The sequence below is a fragment of the Strix uralensis genome, chromosome 1 (assembly GCF_047716275.1).
Source record: "Strix uralensis isolate ZFMK-TIS-50842 chromosome 1, bStrUra1, whole genome shotgun sequence".
NCBI lineage: Eukaryota > Metazoa > Chordata > Aves > Strigiformes > Strigidae > Strix > Strix uralensis.
The window spans coordinates 138,000,739-138,022,443 of NC_133972.1; the positions used below are offsets into that span (position 1 = coordinate 138,000,739).

At 37.3% G+C, this 21,705-nt stretch overlaps 1 protein-coding gene across 1 annotated transcript in view; it reads left to right on the forward strand.

Annotated features, from left to right (window-relative positions):
• SULF1 (sulfatase 1) overlaps positions 1-21,444 on the forward strand; it is a 65,555-nt gene extending 44,111 nt beyond the window's left edge. Inside the window, exons 10-18 of the mRNA XM_074893899.1 lie at positions 3,690-3,900; positions 6,779-7,025; positions 8,789-8,885; positions 8,971-9,065; positions 9,485-9,550; positions 10,032-10,204; positions 12,471-12,613; positions 12,718-12,841; positions 18,833-21,444. Coding sequence (XP_074750000.1) covers positions 3,690-3,900; positions 6,779-7,025; positions 8,789-8,885; positions 8,971-9,065; positions 9,485-9,550; positions 10,032-10,204; positions 12,471-12,613; positions 12,718-12,841; positions 18,833-19,656 — 1,980 coding nt within the window. The 3' untranslated portion in view covers positions 19,657-21,444. The remainder of the gene's footprint in view (positions 1-3,689; positions 3,901-6,778; positions 7,026-8,788; positions 8,886-8,970; positions 9,066-9,484; positions 9,551-10,031; positions 10,205-12,470; positions 12,614-12,717; positions 12,842-18,832) is intronic.
• Positions 21,445-21,705: the final 261 nt, after the last annotated feature.

The window sequence follows — 21,705 nt, forward strand, 5'->3', positions numbered from 1 at the left end:
TGACCACCTCCCTAGGAGACTGTTCCAGTGTTTGACCACTCTCTTGATAAAGAAATACTTCCTAACGTCAAGTCTGAACCTCCCCTGGTGCAGTTTTGAACCATTCCCATGTGTCCTGTCACTGGCTCCCAGGGAGATCAGCACCTCCGTCTCCACTTCCCCTCATCAGGAAGCTGTAGAGAGTAACAAGGTCACCCCTCAGCCTCTTTTTCTCCAAACTAGGCACTCCCAAAGTCTTTAGCAGCCTCTCATAGGATGGTCTTTCCTTTTTTGCCTTTACCTCTCCCAAGGTGCCTCTGCAATTTGCTGCCAGGGGCAGGGAGGACTCTGGGAAGAGCCATCAGCCAGCACAGGCAGAGCCAGCCAGGGCCCCAAGCACGTGTGCAGAACAGACCCTGCTCAGTTAGGAGTGGCTGTAAACCAGCAAAACCCCTCACAGCAGGATAGTTCCACCAGCTTTTAGGTGGGGGTTTTCAGAACTTTGTTGGTGTGGGGGTATTAAGGATCTCCTTCCACGTTTGCTTCCCCTCTGAAGTTAAATTGAGGCAGAAGGAAAACTGGAGGTGGGGAGCTGAGGTGAGAGAGAAATAGCTGCTGGAGGGTAGGTGATGAAATGAGATGAAAGAAGGAAAGGATGAGTCAATGACAGGGAAAAAGGCTGACACAGGTTGAGTTTCACAACATGACTGAAATGATATAACAGCTTGTTGCAGCCAAGTGGTAGGGTCCTGCTTTTTCTCTACTATTAGTTTTGTTTTTTTAATTCTGAGTTAGTCCTCTTTTCTCCTACTGAGGAGAGGATAAATCAGTGCAGGGGTTCCTAAATCAGCATGCAGCCAGAAGCTAGAACTATCCCGTATTCCTATGGCAACAGTGAATTGTTAGATCAGCTTAGGTGTCTTGTGAAACAGCACCATGAGAAGGAAGATAAACATGGGGAAAATAAGAAAACAAATTAAAATTCAATGAAGACATATTTAGTTTGTGTATGTGCCAAAGTTTTTTAATTGATGGAGAAATGGGGACCCAAAACACAAATCTAATAGTCCTGGATTTCAAAGAATCGTTAGCTATTCATAGCAGGAAGAAAGGTAGGAAACGGGGGAGGGAAAGGGGCAGTGCATCAGTCAGAATCTTCTTTTATGTGCATTAATGCATTTTATAGATCTAAAGACGAGCAGAAGGACCATTAGGACTTACTGCATAATGCATGCTCAGTGCCCAATTACACTGGCATGGGCAGGGATTCAGGAAAGTTAGTCTAAAAATTCCATCTTAGAACTCTGAAGCATCTTTATAATAACACTTTTTAAAGTAAAAGTCAAAAAAAAAAAGAGGAACTGAATCACATTTAATCCCTGTTTTAAATAGAAAACTATTATTGGCTTGTACTAGACACAGAGAGTCTTGTTTCAATGTTAGTCATAATACTATTAAAAATTATCTAAATGACTATTGAAGACACTCCTGGAACCTCTTGCTATAATTAATGTTAGACAAAGAGAATACTTATTTTACTTTAAAATGGTCCTTTTGAGACTCATTAAAAATTAGTGTCATATGTTTATAAATGTAATATGTACCAAATAAACACAGGAAATATAGTGGTGCAGCTAGTTCTTATCCTGTAACAATCTTCTCTTGCTGCAGTAGGAACAGTCCACGTGCTATTGCAGAATAAAATATTGCAAAGCGTTATAGCTCTTGGACCCCTTTACTTGTAGAAAGTCACCTTGTCACTTGTAGGTGTATGTTTACACTGAAAGTCTGGGCACAAGTGTAATTTCTCAGGCAACCATAAGACCTGTGCAAGTCTATGGCTTACAGTGGTTTAAACACATGGTTTACAGTTCTGGGATCAGAGTCACACCAATCCGCAGGCAAGGTCGCTGAGAATGGGATCCATCTTTTAGCTCAGCCCAAGTGTTAGGCCAAAGAATGCTCTCACGGCCCTGTGGTTCAGAGCCACATCAGCTGATTTCTCAGGTTATCAGGTCAGCAAATCTACCTGAGGCTTAGTTTTCTTTCTTCACTCTTCAGTCAGCTTGACAGCACCCCCAAAACAATCCAGAGCAGCCATTAGTTAATGGAAGACACTTCCTGAAATGTGTATGCTCTGATATTAGCGTCCATTTCAAAAATTGGGGAGTCCATTAGGACCAGCATCTAGGTGTCTTGCTATTATTAATGAGCCAAGAGAAAGATACACTATTCAGTCATAGGAACCAAAAAAGGACACATTATAGGGAAACTTAGCTGAAACTGCAACTAAAAGGTCCCATTTATCAATAACATTATTGAGTTTTGTTCTCTACACTATCCAGCCAAACTTAATTACTTTGTATGCAAACTCTGGTCATTGTGGTTTTAGATGCACAAGTAAACAAAACTCACCGCATAACAGTCATTTATAGTTGTATTAAAATTATAAATAAACATAGCTATTTCTAGTTGTCCCTATTGTTAATCAGACTACAACTGACTTAAAATCTTCACAGGCTTCTTAGCTTGTGTAGGGTGTTACAAGTGCCATATAAATCAAGCTTTGGACATGGGCAAAGGAGTTCTGATCTGTCAGCACCTACCCATATTTTTAAAAAAAAACATTTAGCATTTTTAAGACAATTTGGTGTGGAAAGGAAATGAAAGTCCCACTTGCTTTTTAATTTGAAAAGTGAAGATAGTGGGATCCACTGGAAAAATCCACCTGGAATCTTCCATCTGGTTCAGTGATGTTGATAATCAAGTCAGACAGATATTGTGCAGACAAGCTGGAAAAAACTCTGTTTCCTCTCATTCTCCCGCACTTGTTCTGACATTCAGCATGTGTACAATGCCTTTTACAGGTACTCCTTCCAGACTGCACCTTTTTCTGCCAAGTCTGATACAAATCTCAAGACTTAGGTATCCAAAGGAGTTTATCCAAGTGAATTTATTTGTTTACTGTCCTAAGGTTCTTCCCCTCCCTTGCACCTGCTGGGTGTAGGGAGGCTGGCTGGATGTATTGAGCTTTCAGGCTTCTCCCTTGTCATGTAAAATGTAGAGACAACAATGTTTGCAGGTCTGAGTGGCATGGTTTGCAGGGCCATGTCTTAGGGTGCAGGTCTTACCTCTGGCCACTAGTAAGGAAATAAATTACATGTTGTTAGTGATTTATGTATTTTTCTATAAATCATATCCACAACTTGTCCTTCTCTTTCCAAGGAACCCTACAACTGAACTAGTTCTCCATTTGTGGGGATTTTTTTATTTTCCGTGGAATCATGTTAGAAATTCCAAGTCACAGAACAAAGAAAAAAAGTTTGTTTTTTCAAAGAAAAAAAAAAGAGTTGGTGAAAACAGCCCTGACAGCTGTACTCTGTGGCTCAGTAAATTAAGACTTTTTACTTGCTCCTTTCAGGGATGTGTTTAGTCTAGATACTCTTGATTTATATATCTTTTTTGGCTGGGTTGGGTTTTTTTATGCAGATTTGCAGCGATTTCATTCAAGCTGATATTTGCCTAGCATGAGAGAGATGTTGAGAAGAATGTGAGTGAATTTAGTCCCTAAAATGTATCCCTTCTCAGTTTGTTACTTAAGAGACTGCTTAATTTTTAGAGAAATTTGCGTGATTATTTGACAATCCACCTGAAAGTAGCAGGGGTTTGGAAGGCTGCTGGGAATTCATCTTCATTTCTCTCTCTCACAGAAGTGGCAGTGCACAGAGGATGCTTCTGGCAAACTTCGAATTCACAAGTGTAAAGTATCTAGTGACATACTTGCCATCAGAAAAAGGACCCGCAGCATACACTCCCGGGGATACAGCGGTAAAGACTGCAACTGTGGAGACACTGATTACCGAAACAGCAGGACCCAAAGAAAAAATCAAAGACAGTTCTTGAGAAACCCTAATGCACAAAGTAAGTGTTAGCTGATCTCTTGAACTCTGCAGCAAAGAGGAGGGGGGAAATGGCCAGCAGAGGGTTGGCTTACCAGTGTTCTCTTGCTTTCACCTCCGTGTCTGATGAATACAACTGTAATTGGCAGTCGGGTTCTACATAATTGCCTCTGTAATAGCAATAATAATAACAGCAATATTTATCCTTTGGATCACAGTGAGGAACAATCTTTAGGCTGGTGGTGGTGACGGTGACGGTGGCGGTGATGACGATGCTCTGGTGCCACCTATCGCGCTGCTCAGACGTGACAGCCCGGTGGCATCTGCGGATCAATCCGTGCCGCTGTTTGCTAAAATGGCCAACGCAAGTGTTTTCTTGCATCGTTAACACTGAATTCACATGCCGTTTGGTGATATCGCAAAGCCATCTTTTACATGAGGCACTGCAGCGCTGTGACTGAAATGCTGCTCGGCTGGGACTTCCCGGCGAGTCAGTACCGGCATCCCCGCAGGGACACGAGTGAGATTGCAGTGTCCTCTAGTGGAGCGTGGGCTGAAGGGAATGTACAAGAGAGGTTTAGAACCAGCAGTACTTGGATTTGTTTCTGCTAATGACCTCTACAAAAGAAGCCTGTTTAAAGAAGCCGTTATTTTAAATGGAACAAGTTATTTTCTTCTATCTGCCCGGTGATGAAAGTGAGGTTCTGTAGCTATAGTAATACAAGCAGACCCAGATTTCAGGCTTTGCTCGAGAGTAGGCTTTATCCTCCCACTCTCCATCTAGAATACTAGGGGAATGAAATAAAGATGGTCTTTAAAACAGGAAGATGGTGAAGTCACATGAGAAACTCAAAAGTTAGAAGATGCTGTACAGATGTCTACAAAATAAGAAAATAATGTCAATATAATTCAAAATATTTCCTGATCTAAAGCCTCCCCCACTCTGGATGTGAACAAAAATCCCCGGTATTCTTTGTACATTCAACCACAATATTGTCTCTCTTGAGTTGTCTCATTGTTCAGACTAAATGCTCCTTAAATTTCTTCCATTTGTTTAGTGTGATCTAAGGAACTTCACAGTGTGTACAGGCAGGCCTCTGCTGAAAAGTCACAGCTGAAAATGTCACAGAGTGCCAGGGTGATTCTCAGACTGGGGAATGTTCCCCCAAGTGATATGTTCAAGGGGAAATACCTGCCATGTACCTTGAACAGAGATGGTGTTGCTGGGGCACCAGCAAGGGCTGAAAGGGGATTGCGACTGGGGGAAGTGGCTTGAGGAGAGAAAGTGGGGAAAAGCTGGAAGACATCTGAAGGAGACATCAGAAAACGTCTGTTTCTTATGCTTTTCTCCTTTACAACATTCTTACACCTTTTCCCTCTTCCTCCTCCTCCAAATCTGCCTTAGCACTCCTCTGAGTAGAGCAGGGAAAGACTCATCATGATGAGACATTGTTAAGGACATGACTAGTTCAGGCATCAGTTTTTAGATGATGCTTGGATAAGATGCTTATATATTCCACTCTTTCAGTCACTTGATTAATAAGTAGTATTATCAGAGGCTGTTAAAATGCCAGAAACCGTCCCATCTGACCCTATGAATCTTTCTGCATTATTTTATTAGAGAGTAATATGGTTATAAATCAGAAAGATGCTTTGAAACTAGGGGTTTTCTCTTCAGGAAGATGAATGTCTTCATTGACTTGACTGGGAAGCCCTTTTTCACCTGGCAGGCAACTGCTGAAACAGTTTAGGACAGGGTGGTTTGAATGAAGAGTTGAATGAGGCTCACTGTCTGCACTTCTAAAAGATTCTTGAGGAAGGTTCAATGTGAGTCCCTCAAATACATTAACATAAAACCTGCAGTGGAACTGATGCTACGGGCCAAAGGCAGTACTTTCTTACAGCTCCCATTTTCTTCCGCTGCATGAATTATTATTTAACTGTTAGGTGACAAAGGTGTGCTCAGCATAGATGTAACAAATGGAAATGCCCTACAAGTGATTTTTTCAAGTTGAATTATGTATTTCTAGGACTCTGTGTGTGTTTGGTTTTGCTAGACAGAACATGCTTTGGTGTGGTATTGACTGTGGGTTTTAACAGCTTCATTTGGGACAAGTGCATTTAACAAAAGAAGTAAAAAGTGTAAGGTCTTCCTGAGCCCAAATAGGGGTATTCTTGTACAGAACATTAAAAACCATCAAAGAGTTAATTGTCTTAGTTAATCTGACTCATATATACGGTACCTAAAAGAGATGTAACCTTACTAAGTTCAGAGTTTTCAATGGTTAAAAGTGACACAATAAATCTCACTGTATCTCTACAATGCAGCAAGTTTTTGGTGCACATAAATACAGATTATGTGTGTGTTGAAGTATATATAGATACATATACATTGATATATGATGGATTCTTGCCCTTTTAATGCCACCTTTAAAAAAGAAAAGGTGTTATCCTTTTAAAAAGTCATTTTTATTCTAAAGCATAAGTCAAACTTATGTCACAAGACAATTTACAGGTGGTGACTTTGTTTCACAGTATTGAGTGGTTTTATTTTGTAAAGTAGTTTCTAATCCTGTGGTCTCTGATTTTTTGAGTGTCTCTTTCAAGATATCTGATTTCTGAGACACTGATTTTATTTGGAGATATAGATACTAACTGTGGCATAAGGTCAGACTAGCATGAAATGCAAACCTTAAAGCAATTGAAATTTCACCTTACTCATGAAAGTGTGGGCCCCGATGTATCAAAAAATCATGAAGTAAGTTTCTCTAAAGCCACAGGAAAAAATAAGCTAGTTTTACTGAACAGCATTCTTGCTCTTTACAATATGGTTTTTGTTCATGGCATGAGTCATGTAGGTACGTATATGCAACTGGGAATGTTTCTTTCTTCTGCTTCAGAATACAAACCCCGATTTGTTCACACTCGCCAAACCCGGTCCTTGTCTGTGGAATTTGAAGGTGAAATATATGACATAAATCTGGAAGAGGAAGAACTACAGGTCTTAAAGACCAAAAGTATCACCAAGCGTCACAATACTGAAAATGAGGAAGAAGCAGAGGAAATCAATGGTGCTCCTGGTGACACGATGATCGCTGATGGCACTGACGCTATAGGTCAACCCAACTCTGTCAGAGTGACGCACAAGTACAATTGCTTTTTCTGTGGTTTTTTTCTTAAAATGAAATCTTCTTCATTTTCTAATTGTATTATCTCCATTTTTTATGATTTTATAGTTATAATATTTAAGAACTCAAAAGTATTGTAGATTTTAGATAAACCTGAGTTGTATTTGTTAGTAGATAGAATAATTTAACTTTACTATGTGTATTTAAAGGGAGGCATCTAGTTCATATTTTTTTTCTGAGGGGGAGTAGGCATCTCTAGAGAGACATTCATCCCCCATATAGAAACATGCATCTTATGATGGATTAATCACCATGTGAAGCTGACACTCCTGCTGTTCTTTATGAAGTCTAGGGTACCGGTTTAGCATAGAGGCCTAAATTTGAGACGACTGAAATCCAACTCTAAATGAGGACAGTTTAGATCAGTTACATCATCTTTCTTAATGCTTAGTTGTTAGCAGCCACTAACATCAGCTAAGATACATTAGACCTGTTTATCCCTGAAGAGACCTGCAATCATTTTTCCATCCTGGAAGATGCTTACATATCAATTTTTAGCCCTACACTAAGTCTGAATGAAAAGACGAAAATCTCAAAATATTTTTCAGTTTAAAAAAGCTAATATGATTGATCTGAAGAGCCAGGCAGATGCAGGCAACAAAAGTCTTCTATTTTGTCCTTTTTATTGTGTTTAAAATATAAATAGCATTTCTCTCTTTTATTTTCTTTTTTTTTTTAAACATCAAGGAAAACATAAAAGTTAATTTTGAATAAGTAGAAATTATCCATTTTTTACATTGATAATTTTCAACCATGGCATTAATAAAGCCTTAAATAGCTTTCTGGAAAAGTTATTATTTCTCCATAAAGTGTTTTGATTTTTACTGAGTACAGTATTGCTTTCAGAATTCTTTGAGTGAAGAAAAAAACCTAATGGGATAACATGGGAAGAGATAAACATCTAAATCTTCCTTTCTGCTATTCTTCTCAAAAATTAAAAGAAAGGTTCTGGTGAAGCAGGACCCTAGAGAGGTTGTGTCTATAAAATTGGAATATTTCCATAATTAAGGAATTTCTTTTTGTCAACATGGAGACTTTGAAAGCCCAGCCTGTAGTCTGCTGGATTTTCTATCCCAGTCCACTTCCTTGGCCTCCCATGTGCTATTTTTTTTCTTGGTAGAGCTGTTTTTTCAAACACTAGTATGAATTTTTTTTGCCATTGCCCTGCAACAGAGTGTCCTGTTGGCTTTTTTTAACCACTTATTTGAACTCTTTGTTCTAACTTTCATTCTTATTGATCTTTATTGATTATATTGGTCTTTAGTCCACTATGTTCCGTTCCTGACTGTTTTGCATACTTGGAAGATGGCACATATTTATCTGGCAAGAGGAATATGTTTCTCAGCAGCTGGTGGTTAAATAAGAAATGGCACATTTGGTTAACCAGAGGCTTTAAATTCTGAACAGAGTTTTATTTCAGTTTCAATTTCATTTCTGATTGGATTAAGATTTTTCAAGATGACATTGCCATTGTATTTTTGATTAGCAGGCCCAGAGCACCTGTCATGGACAAGGATTTTTTTATGATCATTTTGCAGAGAAAACAGATTGAAGCAACTATTAATATTATTAAGTCAACATGAGAAGATCCTGTAGACTTTATTTATTTCTTAATAGAGTATAACAAAGAATTGATTTGGAATGTTAGAAGAAAGCAGAGAAATGGATAGGCAATTGGGAAACCACTGACCTTTTTCCTATTTGTTAAACTCATGTCTACAGATGCTTTATTCTTCCAAATGACACTATTCACTGTGAGAGGGAGCTGTACCAATCTGCCAGAGCCTGGAAGGACCACAAGGCTTACATTGATAAGGAGGTAAGAAGTATCTTAAAATCTGAGTGAAGTCATTGACCTGCTACCTTTTCAAAGAATAATTATGACTTGGAAATACTCTCTGCAGATCGAAGCTCTCCAAGACAAAATTAAGAATTTGAGGGAAGTTAGAGGACACCTAAAAAGAAGAAAACCAGATGAATGTGATTGTAGTAAACAGAGGTAAGAGAGATGGCATTCAACACTGAAAGCTACAATGCTTGCTAAGGCTTACATATTTTCCAAGCTTTTTGAGATGGAAAAGAATATAAGCTTTATTGATAGTTATAACCACTGTAGGTACTCATTTTAGTTAGATCCATTTTAAGAGTAGAAGATACTGTGAATCAAAAGAAGATGAATGTTAAAATTTTGCAATTAAATATGTTTGTATTCTACTGACATATTTGAACCCAGCTGTGGTTTTGCTATAATCTAGCATAGGATCACTCACACACATATATAGTTTCTTTAAATGAAGTGAAAATTATAAGTCATTCTGTGTAATTCCTTAAGAAAATGTCAAAGATGGCATGTTTCTGATTTGGTTTTGTGTTGAAAATGGTTTCATGACTTGATAATTCCTAATAATATTTCTGTAGCTATTACAACAAAGAGAAAGGGGTAAAGGCCCAAGAGAAACTCAAGAGCCATCTTCATCCCTTCAAGTAAGATTGTTATTATCCTCTTACTCTCTCAGCTGGCTTTTTGGTGACTGGAGAAATATAATTGTTTGGGGTTTTTTTAGTGGAGAGGGGAAGGGACAAGGCAAAGGAAAGAAAAAGTCACACTTAGCAAGCTCTCACAAGAAACCTCCAGTAGTTTTGGACAGACTTGTGAAAGTTTATGGATAATATTTTTAAAACCTATTGATAGAAAATGGATTAAATTAATAATTTCAGAAGCTGATTGACTTCACAATTGTTAAAACGATCCAGTTAAACCTAAATGCAACAGTGCATCATTTCGCAGGCTTACTGAAAAGAACACCTTGTAATAACAGCTGGGGTGGAAGCTGAGCTAGAAGAAGGGCATATTCTCATCCTCTCCTCTTTAAAAAAGCCAGAAAGATGTAAAACTTGATAGTGCTGTTGTTAACCAATTAGAGACTGTTCTCTGTCAGTCATGCCCAACTTTCTCTCTGAACAGAGAAGCAGCACAGGAAGTGGATGGCAAACTTCAGCTGTTCAAAGAGAACCGGAGAAGGAAGAAAGAAAGGAAGGGGAAAAAGCGCCAGAAGAAAGGAGACGAGTGTAGCCTTCCTGGTCTGACATGTTTTACCCATGACAACAACCACTGGCAAACAGCACCGTTCTGGAACTGTAAGTCTGATGTCCACATGCAGATGTGATCTAGGTTATTCTGGTGTGTCACAGAGTTTGCACTTCATGCAATCAGAGCATTATTTTGAAGAACTGGCACTTAGTAATGCTGCTGCTGCCATTATTCTGAAGTATGAAAGAAGAATGTCACTTGAGTATGCTTGCAATTTTTGCACTTCTTATTTATATGAAATTAGCACAAGAGGCTCAATGTTAAACACTACAGAAATAAAGTCTAAAACATAGACTTTTGTAACGAGCCACTGAGATTTGTGTTCATTTCTTGGAGATCAAAATGACAAAATATTTCATAGGAATTTTAATTATTAGTAATAACCTTATTCTTCCAATTGTCACAAATCCTTTTTGGGACTTGACTTTTAATGTTGTCACAAAATTCAGCACGTAAAAGGTCTACTTTAATTTTATCATTTTGATTTCAAAGTGTATCATAAACAACTTACCATATTGTGAAGAAAATAAAGATAGTTTCCCTTGTGATTTATTCCCATTATTCTCATGTTTTATATTCTAAAAGAATTTTAAAATCACAACTGTGGAATGCTCGCTTGGTGTATAAGAACAAAATATTATAGCTAGAGAATATTTTAAGATCCTTCACACTTCAGGGTATATAGATAACTATCCTATTGAGACATGCTTCAACATTTCTTGGTATTCAGCATTAACAAAACAGCACTTTCTCATCTTTGGTGGTGGAGGAAGAAAAGTGATTTAAAACTTTACTTTCAAAAACTTCAAGATCAAATGATTATTAAGTTACAACGTATTTGGCTCCAAGCAGAAAATTTGCTAAGAGGAATTTTTCATTTGGAGAAAGATGTTGTCTCCTAGTGATAATCTTCTCTGATTGTACTAGGACTTCTGCTAATACAGTTTTTACATTTTAAGATGTTCCTAAAGTAGTCATAGGCATGATTTTTGTTTCAAAGACAATTATTAGATTGGCTTATTACTTTTTAACTGTGGAGTACCAAATGGTTATGAAAAGCATTCTCTTATTTCTGTGCATTCTGGCAATGCTCCAGCAACAGTCACGGGGTAAAAAAATGTCCTTTTGATGCAGTCCATAACTTAAAGAAGACATAATGTATTATAATACCATTATTATTTATATTAAGTTTGTTCAAAACATTGATACTGTTACAACTAGTCACAGTACTAATAACAAATCTAAATAAAAATCTAAGGCAATATTAATATTTTATTGTTGGAATCAAAGAGATGTTCTTCTACAGAAAAAACTTAGTTGGCAGTTTGAAAAGAGATATCTTTCTTACAACCTTTTCTGCTGACAGGACAAGATTATAGACAAGATATGCCCAGGTCTCCTTGATGGCTGCTCCCACCCTGTGACACCTGCATCCAGGTGTCTTCATGCTCTAGGTTTCCCCAGGTTGAAAAGTGAAAACAAGGTGTAATCCAGTTACACTGCTTGAGACTGTCCTACAAAGGCCTGACTGAATGCTTCAATTTCCCTCGTATTTGTGTATTAAATAAACAAAATGAGGGATTGCAGTTCAAAATAATAAAGTGGTTATCTTAGGAAAACTCAAGCCAGTAAGGGACAACTACTTATAATGAGACATAGGATTATCTATTTGTCTTCCTTCCCACCTTGCTTCTTCCATCTTTCCTGCATTCAGGGTGCTAGCCAAGCTCCCTAGTGCAAACCCATCTCTTCATTGTCTAATCTCTCTCACTTGCCTCATTCCCGTACCCTGCCTCACGCTTTCTTGACTGCTGTGTCATTTCCATCTCACTTATGGTACCAACTAGCAATCTGGCCTTCCTCTGTAGTGTTTACACTTCTGTAATTTTCTCTTGTACTTGTGTCTCAGAGGCTCTACCAGGCTAAGGTTACTTGCTGTTGGGGGAAATAGTATCCTTCTACGTTATAAGCAGTTCCAATGAATCTTCTTGCATACAGATCTCAAGGGTCAGGATTTATGCTGTTCTTTTGTAAAGTCTGTATTCTGCTCAATCCCAATAAACCACATATAACTCAGAACAGAATATGCCTTATTAATTATAGTATTCACTATCTTCTGCTTTCTTTAACTGTATGTTTGTGAAAATTATGTTAGCAACTTATTCTGTTTTAGATGAGAATAACATTATTCAAATAGATTCTTTTTTAAGATTGATCTAGAATTTAAGTACATGAAGATCTATAGAAGTTTCACCAGTAGAAGAAACAGATTGTTTCCCACCGAAAACTAATAACTTGTTTCTTTAATTACAGTGGGCTCTTTCTGTGCTTGCACAAGCTCAAATAACAATACTTACTGGTGTTTGCGAACAGTTAATGACACCCACAATTTCCTCTTTTGTGAGTTTGCAACTGGATTCTTGGAATATTTTGATATGAACACTGATCCTTATCAGGTAACCCCCTTTTCCTGTTACAAAATGTTGTTCACCAGACTCCTCCAGGGTTTATTTATTTCTGTTAACAAGTATTTTTTCCCCTCTATTCCTCTTTTTCTCAGCTGACGAACACAGTGCACACAGTGGAAAGAGGCATTTTGAATCAATTACACATACAGCTAATGGAACTGCGAAGCTGTCAAGGTTACAAGCAGTGCAATCCGAGGCCAAAGGGACTTGAAACAGGTACAAAAAAATAGGAGTGTTTATTTCCATTTTATTCATTTTTTTTTCAACTAATTAAGCACTAATTGTATCCATGAAGTGTCACTCTCTTACGTGTTGCTCTGAATAGTTTGGAATGATCCACATACACCATTCTGCATAACTGCATGACCAGGAACCTTCTTTGCAAGTTTGCACAGGTTATTCTAGACAGATATTGATGGCAAACAACATTTGACAGAAACTCTGGAGAAAGATTATCATGTTATTTGCACTAAGCAATAGCAAGCATATACAGATTGTTCATAGTCATAACTCTTTTCTCTGTTGTAGGTTTTACTTGGCTATTTTTTGCCTCCCAGTAGCAGATGAGGTGTCAAATCCTGTGTTTATCTTGACTGCTGTCTGTCTATATGAACAACCTCAGACTCCACACCATAACTGAGACTTAACATTGCAAACTTCTAATCAGCAGTAGTCCCCTCCATTTTTGAGGAGAGCAGTATTTCTTTACAACAGTATCTGAGTAGAAAATTAGCTGGTATTTATACTTTGTAACTCTGGAATTCATTACACTTAAATTTGGTTGATTGAGTATTGTGATTTTTTTACAGGAATATTCCTTTCTACATAATTTCTGGTGATGCATCTTTGTATCTCTTTCTTCAGCTACAAGCATTTCTCTTTTTTACAATATTTAATTGTTTGGGGGTTTTATCATTTTTGAAAAACTGTGGTTTTTCAGTTCTTTTATATAAAACTTCCAGGAAATCTTTGTCGGACTGCAACTCTGTCTTTATTTAACACAGTACATTTCTTTTTAGGAATTAGATGCTGTGCATGGAAAACTACATTGTGAATGGTTTTACAAGTTCTAAACACTAACAAAAGTTACTCTTGTATTTTCCTATATCAGGAAATAAAGATGGAGGAAGCTATGATCCACACAGGTATCCACACTTTTTTATTCTCCTCAGCAGCTTCTTTCCAAATAATTGCATGACTCCAGTCCATTTCAACTAATGTCTGTATCCTGCCATGTTGCACACAGCATAGCTTTTGATGCATGCATTTTCTAACTACTTTACACTGAACTTGGCCATTGTTTTTTAGATCTACCATTCTGCATTTAACGTAGCTTGTTGTCATAGCAAGATTTCACAGAGTTCATATTCCATGCCTGTATTTCTTAGGTGTTTACATAGGGAAAATGACACAAAAAGAATAATTTCTTTTGGGTTGTTTTCCTGTTGTTGGGTTGATTTTGAATGGGTTGGGGTTTTTTTCTGTTTCTATTTAAGAATTCTGTACAGCTGCTTTTTAAACATAAACAAAATGTGCTTAAAGATATGTGTATCCAAAAAGCCTAACCAAATCTATGGAAGTAAAGTAAAACCTTCTCACTGGCTTTGGGAAGTGTTGGCAGATGCTGCTTTAAGCAAAAGTAGTGCTCAGTGTGAGCCGCATGTGCTCTGAAGCCAGCAGGAGACGGGTCAATATAAATATGGCAGAAAAATGAAGCTCCTTTGGGCAGGGGGGCAATCACACACGCATGATCAAATCACACACGCATGAAACAAAATTTCTTCAAAATATTGTAATATTTGAATGGAGAAAGGGCACTACGTCAGGTTTTTTATACCTGCTTGAACCTGAGGAATACATGAAAAACTGATGTTTGCAAGTATACTTATTGTACCTACATGATTATCATGCAGAGCCCAGTTCCTCCGGCTGGAGAAACCAGTCAAACATAAAGAAAAAGCCTGAAGAGACTGAAAAACCTCAGGTCTTAACAGTACTGCACTTGCTGTTCATTGAGTGATACTCGTACTCAGGGTACAAAACAGATTAAAGTCTGTCAAATGTCATATTTAGTCTTGATATCTTCTCATGGTATATCAGTTTTACACATTTTCTTCTCTGTGCACTTTGGTGGATTAGCTCCTAATATACATTGTTTACCTGAGATGTAAACTGGGTCCAAGGAGTATACAAGTCTATATAAAACTTTTTTTCACAGTGTCTTCTGAAAAGAACCTTGTAATTAGTTCCCAACAGCCAGGGAACAATTAAGATAATGTATTTCAATGTTTTATAGATCTCTAATTTAAGCAGCTGATTTTTTTCTTGCAGCCAATTTTGTGTTTTCCCACTTGAGTAGTTTTGAGATCTAGGAACATGATAAGCTTTCGTTTGGTTATATCCCAGTTGTTTGCATTGCTCATTATAGCCTCATGGGAATTGGTTACTACAATGATAGAAAGTAATCCCTGTAATTATGCTTTTAAGTCTTTCATTAGAAAACGTCCTTGTAAGCATTCCTCATTTTAACTACAGATCTGACAGAAATGGCATTTTTGAATTGTAGAGTTGCAGGAAATAGTAGAGCACACAGGATTAATCTTTAAATTATATCTTGCTACATTGTTTAGTAATGAAAACCTTTTAACTTCTGATACAAAGTCAATAAACATTATGCTACAGGTATAAATAGCTGGTATAGTATAACACAAGTGGTATTGCTCTGTGGCATGACATTCTAAACACACAGTTACTCAATATACACAGATGCCTGGGTTCAACATTTTGGTTCAAGCCCCATCTTAGTGGAAATTAGTTTTCTTTTCTAAATAAAAAAAAAAAAAATTAATGAACAACAGCCATTTGTCAGGAATCATTAACACAATCTCTTAGAGGATCCTTTTCTTGATGCCTGCAGAGAAACCAGCAGAATGAGAGCGGGAAAGCTCTGTGCTGCTAAGTCACCTGCACTACCCCTTAGGCTTCCTTCAGATCAGTAGTTTCTCCACTCAGACCTGTTTCCCATTCAAAATGTCCTGAGTTAGTACAGTGTTACAGGTGTTACAAGTACAATATTGAGACAACAGGCCTGTATGGAAACAGCCAGTATAGTCCTATTTGCTTAAAACATGGGAAGAGAGCGTCAACAGGGAAGAACTCATGTCACCTGTGCCCTTTGATGGACAAAACAACTCTGCAGACATGATTGATAACAGGATGTGGGAATTGCACACTCCTCTCTGCTCTCCTGCTTGTCTGAGGTTTTTCAAAGCTACCAAGGAGATGATTGTACCTACTTGTCTTTAGTCTCAGTGGAGATATATTCAGATCCATTATTAGTTGTGAGACATCATAGCCACAGATGGCATCATGGGACTCTGGGGTATGATAATTGGAGAGTGAAGCTTAGCTAATGCTTGATTTTTAAAAATCAGAAGATGTTTTACTGTGAACAGTTAGCAACAATTTTTCTCTGTTTTGGGTCTATGACACAGTTGGGTGATTCCAAAATATTGATTGAGGAAACCACTGCCATGCTGTTACTCAAATGCAACTCATCTTCACTTTCCCATTTCACACCTGTATGTAATGAGATTTCTTACAGGGGAAAACCTTTTCTTTCCTCTCTTCTTCTTACTGTATGCTTTGCTTTCAGTGGGAAACTTTTCATTCCTACTACTAAACTGTGGAATTAAGCTGTGAGGTGACTCACTCAGTCAACCAACACACAGCCAGCTCTAGGATCTTAAGACTTTGCTTTCCTATTTATTTAACATGCATGAATACAAGTTACCTCTGTCCCATGTGTTTAAACAAGTTTGGTTTTTTCTGCTTGATGTGAAGATCATTGAACAATTCTCAGTGCCTTCCCAGCTGTGAAACTCCTCTGAGATTGCAGAAACAGTGCCACATTTAGAGGGGAAAAAATAGATTCAGCATGGACGACCACATAGGTCTGACTCAGCCTTTGAGCTATTTTGTAGGAATACAGCAAACTCCTTGCTGATCTCACTTCTCTGCAGCACAGCCCCCTTTACCCGCTGCTGAGGCTGATGGGAACCTTGCTCCTCGTCACTGGCCCCCAGACCTCCTCACTGGTCACCCTGACATTCAGGCTTGCCCAGCTCAACCCCCTGTCCCACTGCCTGGGACAGACAGCAGAGGGTCCTCTGGGCCCAAAGGCACCTTTGAAACTATCAGTACAAATACAAACAGAGCAAAATTTAAATGTTGTTGCATTTGCAGTGTGGTTAATATCTTAGAGGGTTTGGTGACTAATCTCAGAAATTAATCCCTTCATGTGATGTTTTCTAGGGCCCTTTATATCTCTAAGTGCTGGAATAGTAAGCCTTTTTTTTCCTGAAATCTCTGTGGTGTTTAATTTTTTTTTGTTTCAGGAAACAGATTATCCATAAGTTGTCTTATAAAGATGGCTCTTGTGTGGCCATGCCATGATTTCATTTCTCTTGTCTACTTCAAGAAAAGAAAGAAGACGCTCTGTCATAGCTGTCCCATTGGATCCAAAATCTTGTGTTGCCTCCTATGATAGGGAGTTTGCCAACTGTCTGCAAAAAAATATCTCTAGAACTTGCTTTAAAAAAATAAGATATTTAAATTTTACTTTGTATTTACAGCACTCGTATTAAGTGAAGAAATATCAATTAAGATCAAAGATTCAGGTTTTTCCAAGTAACAAAAGTGGTCTTCCTTTGGTACAGTATAAGGTTCTTCATCATAATAAAATCATAAGTTTTTTTTCTGACCATAATGGTATTTTTCCGACTTTCCATATGATGGACTAAATAGTAGAGAAAATCTTTCCACTGTGAAATCCCAAGCTAATAAAGAAGCAAAGAATATAAGCTATGATAGATACAAGTTTTATCTTCTGTTTTACTTGAACAGTGAGAGAGGCCAAGTTAAAATGCAAACTAATTAATGGAGCTGCCAAGAACCCACTGTAGGGATTAAGGGCTCAATAGAAATAAATATTTGTGCTGAGTTCACGCTGTTGGACTATAGCCACTTGTACTTCCAAGGTCATTACTACTAGTCTACTTGCCTGTACAATTTTCAGAAGGAGAAGTCATCTTAGTGAACTAATTACTAAACATTGCCTACATCATCATTTGTAAGGACAAATTTGCCCCTTTCCCTGACAGGCTTTTGCATCACCTAATTAGTTTTGACTTGTAGTCCACTTTCTTGTTAAAATCTTTGGACTGAACACAGTCTGTGCAGGGAATTAAATGAAATAGTGGTGGTCAGTGTTACTTGTCAAAATAAAATTTCACACTACATTTGATAATCTGTGTCACTATAGTAGCTGGAGTGACTTTTAAAAATCTTTTGGAAATGGGTTTGCCTCGTGTCTTCGGTTTTTCTGTCTGTGATCAATATATAATGCAGCTCCATTGCTACTTATAGACTCATACGTATGCCCTTTATTCAAACTTATTATTTGATAAAGTTGTTAGACATTTTCATTCAAAGAAAGAAAACCTCTAGGAGGTTCTATATCTATGTATATTTTAACACTATTTTACAAAGTGGTGCAGTCCTATAAATTAATTCACACCAAGTTTTTACAGCTTTTCTCTCTCCTAATTGCTCCATGTAAATTAAAATGAGCATTTACAAAGTAAATAAAACACTATCTTTGGCTATCATTTATTAAATAAAATGTGGCTGGTTGGTTTGTAGACCATATGTCTCAAGCTACCAAGACACCAAATTCCTGTGGGTATTGTTGAAGTTCAGTTCACTAACGGCTTTCAGAGTTAATCCCATCTTTCATACTTAACTATTGTTCGTTTATTCCATATTTTGGTGAAGTGTTCAGGAAAGGTGAATGGATGATTTGTGTATTGAAGCACCTTTCCTGCCTTGAAATATCAGAGGAAAGATTTATCTCTGACTTGTCACAAAGCCCCATTAGACCAGATTTTGCTCTTTTTTACTCAGTCCAAGGATGTAGCAGAAGACGGGGAGTTTTTTGCTGTGTGTTCAGCAGAAGCTGTGAACACACCTACCCGAGCCCAGAATCCCTGATATGATGACAGAAGATGTGGAGCATCTTACATTTTGAGCTACATACATTATGAATAGCGGTGCTTTCAAGCAAATTGGAGTAGAAACATACGTGGAAGCTTTGCTTGCGCTTTTAAACTGGTGTTCACCATTAGGCTTTATTCTTTCTTTCAACAGAGGACAATTATGGGATGGATGGGAAGGCTAACCTGCCCAGTTTCACTGGAGACATCAACTGGCAAGGACTGGAAGACTTGTACAGTGTGAATGAAAGTGTATATGAATACAGATACAACTATAGACTTAGTCTGGCTGACTGGACTAATTACTTGAAGGATGTAGATAGAATGTTTGCACTGCTGAACAGTTACTACCAGCAAAATAAAACAGACAAGGATAACACTGCTCAAAGTGACGGGGACAGGGACGAATCATCTACATCATTTACCTTGGTGGAAATTACTTCTGCTGAAGAATCGAGCGGCCTGCCTGCAGGAGAGCTGCAGCTTATTGTGCCAACGGACTTTGCCGCCCTCACTTTGAGCACAGTGAATTTAAGTCAGGAGAGGAAACTTGAATTAAACAATGATATTCCTGAGAAAAGTAGTTTGAATGATGCACACTGGAGAAATAATCATCAAGCTGAAAAATGGATGGAGGATAAAGAATCAGACCGTTTTGATATGGACTTCAGTGGAAATGGTTTGATAGAGTTGGAGTCCCGACATAGTTTCATGCTACAACCCATCAGTATTCCTCAAAAAGACACTCATCAGGACAGTGATGCTGTGAAAGATATATTTGAAGATCAAATATATCTTCCTGTGAGGTCTGATGAACCCCTTGTTCATCAAGGTGTAAACGTATCCATTAGGGATCCATCTATTGGTACCCAGAAAACAGGAACTTCCTTAAAAAAAAAGGAACAGAGGCTTGCAGGGGAAACTTCACAAATCCTAAACATAGAAGGCAGTGCCTCTGCTCCACTCTCCTTGGATTAGATCAAGTTGTAAACCATTAAATAATTTCTCCTTTTTCTTATTAGCAAACTAATAAAGGTAATCATGACAACTGACATTCCATGTTTATTGTAGATACGTTTTGCAGCTAAATTGAGCCCAGCTCAGTATTTGTCTATGTGCATTTGTTTTATTCACACGCACATATTTTCACAGTAATTCTCCCCAATGGAAAACAAAATTTTCAGCTTTTGAAGAAAAGAAAACAGTGTTAACTTTCAAATGTAGTAGCACATTCTCCAAAAGCTAAAAATTATTTCTTTGAAGAGGATGTTCAAGTTACTGTCTCTATTTCCAAATGATCCCAGCATGAATGAATGTTTCAGTCCACCTAAACTGTCTGCATAATGTCTTTTTCATAAATTATTTTAACCACTGGAAATTCCTAATGTCATGCTTTTAAGTAAAATGCACTTTTAAAATCTGTATGCCATACCATTTATGAATCTAATACCTTACATGTCCTTAGTTTGCTCATTGTCTCATGTAATTGTGAAACCAATAAATAGATTGACAGGAAAGAGGTAATCAGTATGGATTGTGGAAACAGACACTTTGAATATTATTTTAGCAAAAATATTGCATGTTTTTGTTACTTTGATTTAATTAAATTTACTCTCAGAAAGGTATGGCTAATGATTGTTAACTGTAGGAGGATTTGTTTAAATTGGATTGGATTGTTTCCCTATATGTTGATATTGTCAGTATTAAAAATCCATGAGGTATTTTGCCTTTTTTTTTTTTTTTTTTTTAATGATACTGGTAGAAAGGTTTACATCAATACATATATGCCTTTGTCACCACATCTGATTTTTATTATCCTGAACAATATCTTGAAAGCATTATTATAATTTTGAGACTTAAAATCTTCTTTTGAACAGGCATTAAAGGGAATGATAAAATCATGTTAGATTTACATTATTTTAGCTACCAAAGGCACATGAGATAAAAAACAGTAGTTTAGATAATTTTTGTTCTTGTATTCTAAATTTTTTCTTGAACTTTACCAAACATTAAATTTTATAAAGTATAATACAAAAATGACTTTGAAAATCTGTATTACTCGAAATTTAATATCTTCCCTTGCTTTTTTATAAATTTCTAAATAATTAGCACAATAACAGAAGAGAATTACCTCAAACAGATGTAATTCCACAGTGTCCAATTCACGGGTGTGTTTCCTATCTGTTACATGTTATTTAGTGTAGTGAGTATTTTTTGGCTATTGCAAGCACTGCAGGTTAAACTTACATTCGTTGCATTGTATTTTAAGTTGAAACTTTTTAAAAAGGAGATTCTTTTAGTAGGAATTTTAATAATTTTAAGAAGCAGTCTTTTTGATGGACTCTGTACATATGTTAAAATTACTAGCTCTATCTGATGTATGTGTCATGGGCTGATTGATAGAAAAACATATTTATGGTCATGAATGATGCTATTTGTACATAGGTTTTAAGTTACTAGGATACAGACTGTGTTTTTAAATCTTGTATAATAATTCTGTGATACTTTTATAGAACAATTCTGGCTTCGGGAAAGTCTAGAAGCAATATTTCTTGAAATAAAAAGTGTTTTACTTTACCTGCTTCAGAGAAGTCCAGATGATCCAGTTTTCATACTAATTAAGATTTATTTTAAAAATATGTTAATAGTTTCAGTTTTAAGAATCCATCCACATTTAAAGCAATGGGTAACTAAATAACACACTACATTCTGTAGGTTATAAATTATTCCTGGAGATTGTGAACAATATATATTTTTTGTTTAAGACATGCTGTGATTTTTTTTGTTTTTAATTGCCAATTCATCCGATCCTTTCTTCCTTGAAGTCAATGCACTGAGCTGCACAACCAGCGGTTCCCAGAAGTAAAGCAACGTTACACGGTGCCATGCCTTGCTTTGCCGCTTTCCCTCCTCCCTGCAGAGCTCTCCCTGTGACAGCAAAGCGCAGCAGGCTGGACATGCAGGGCTTAATGACAGCAGACCACAGATCTCTAAGATCTCTAGTCAGAAGGACTGTCTCCTTGCACA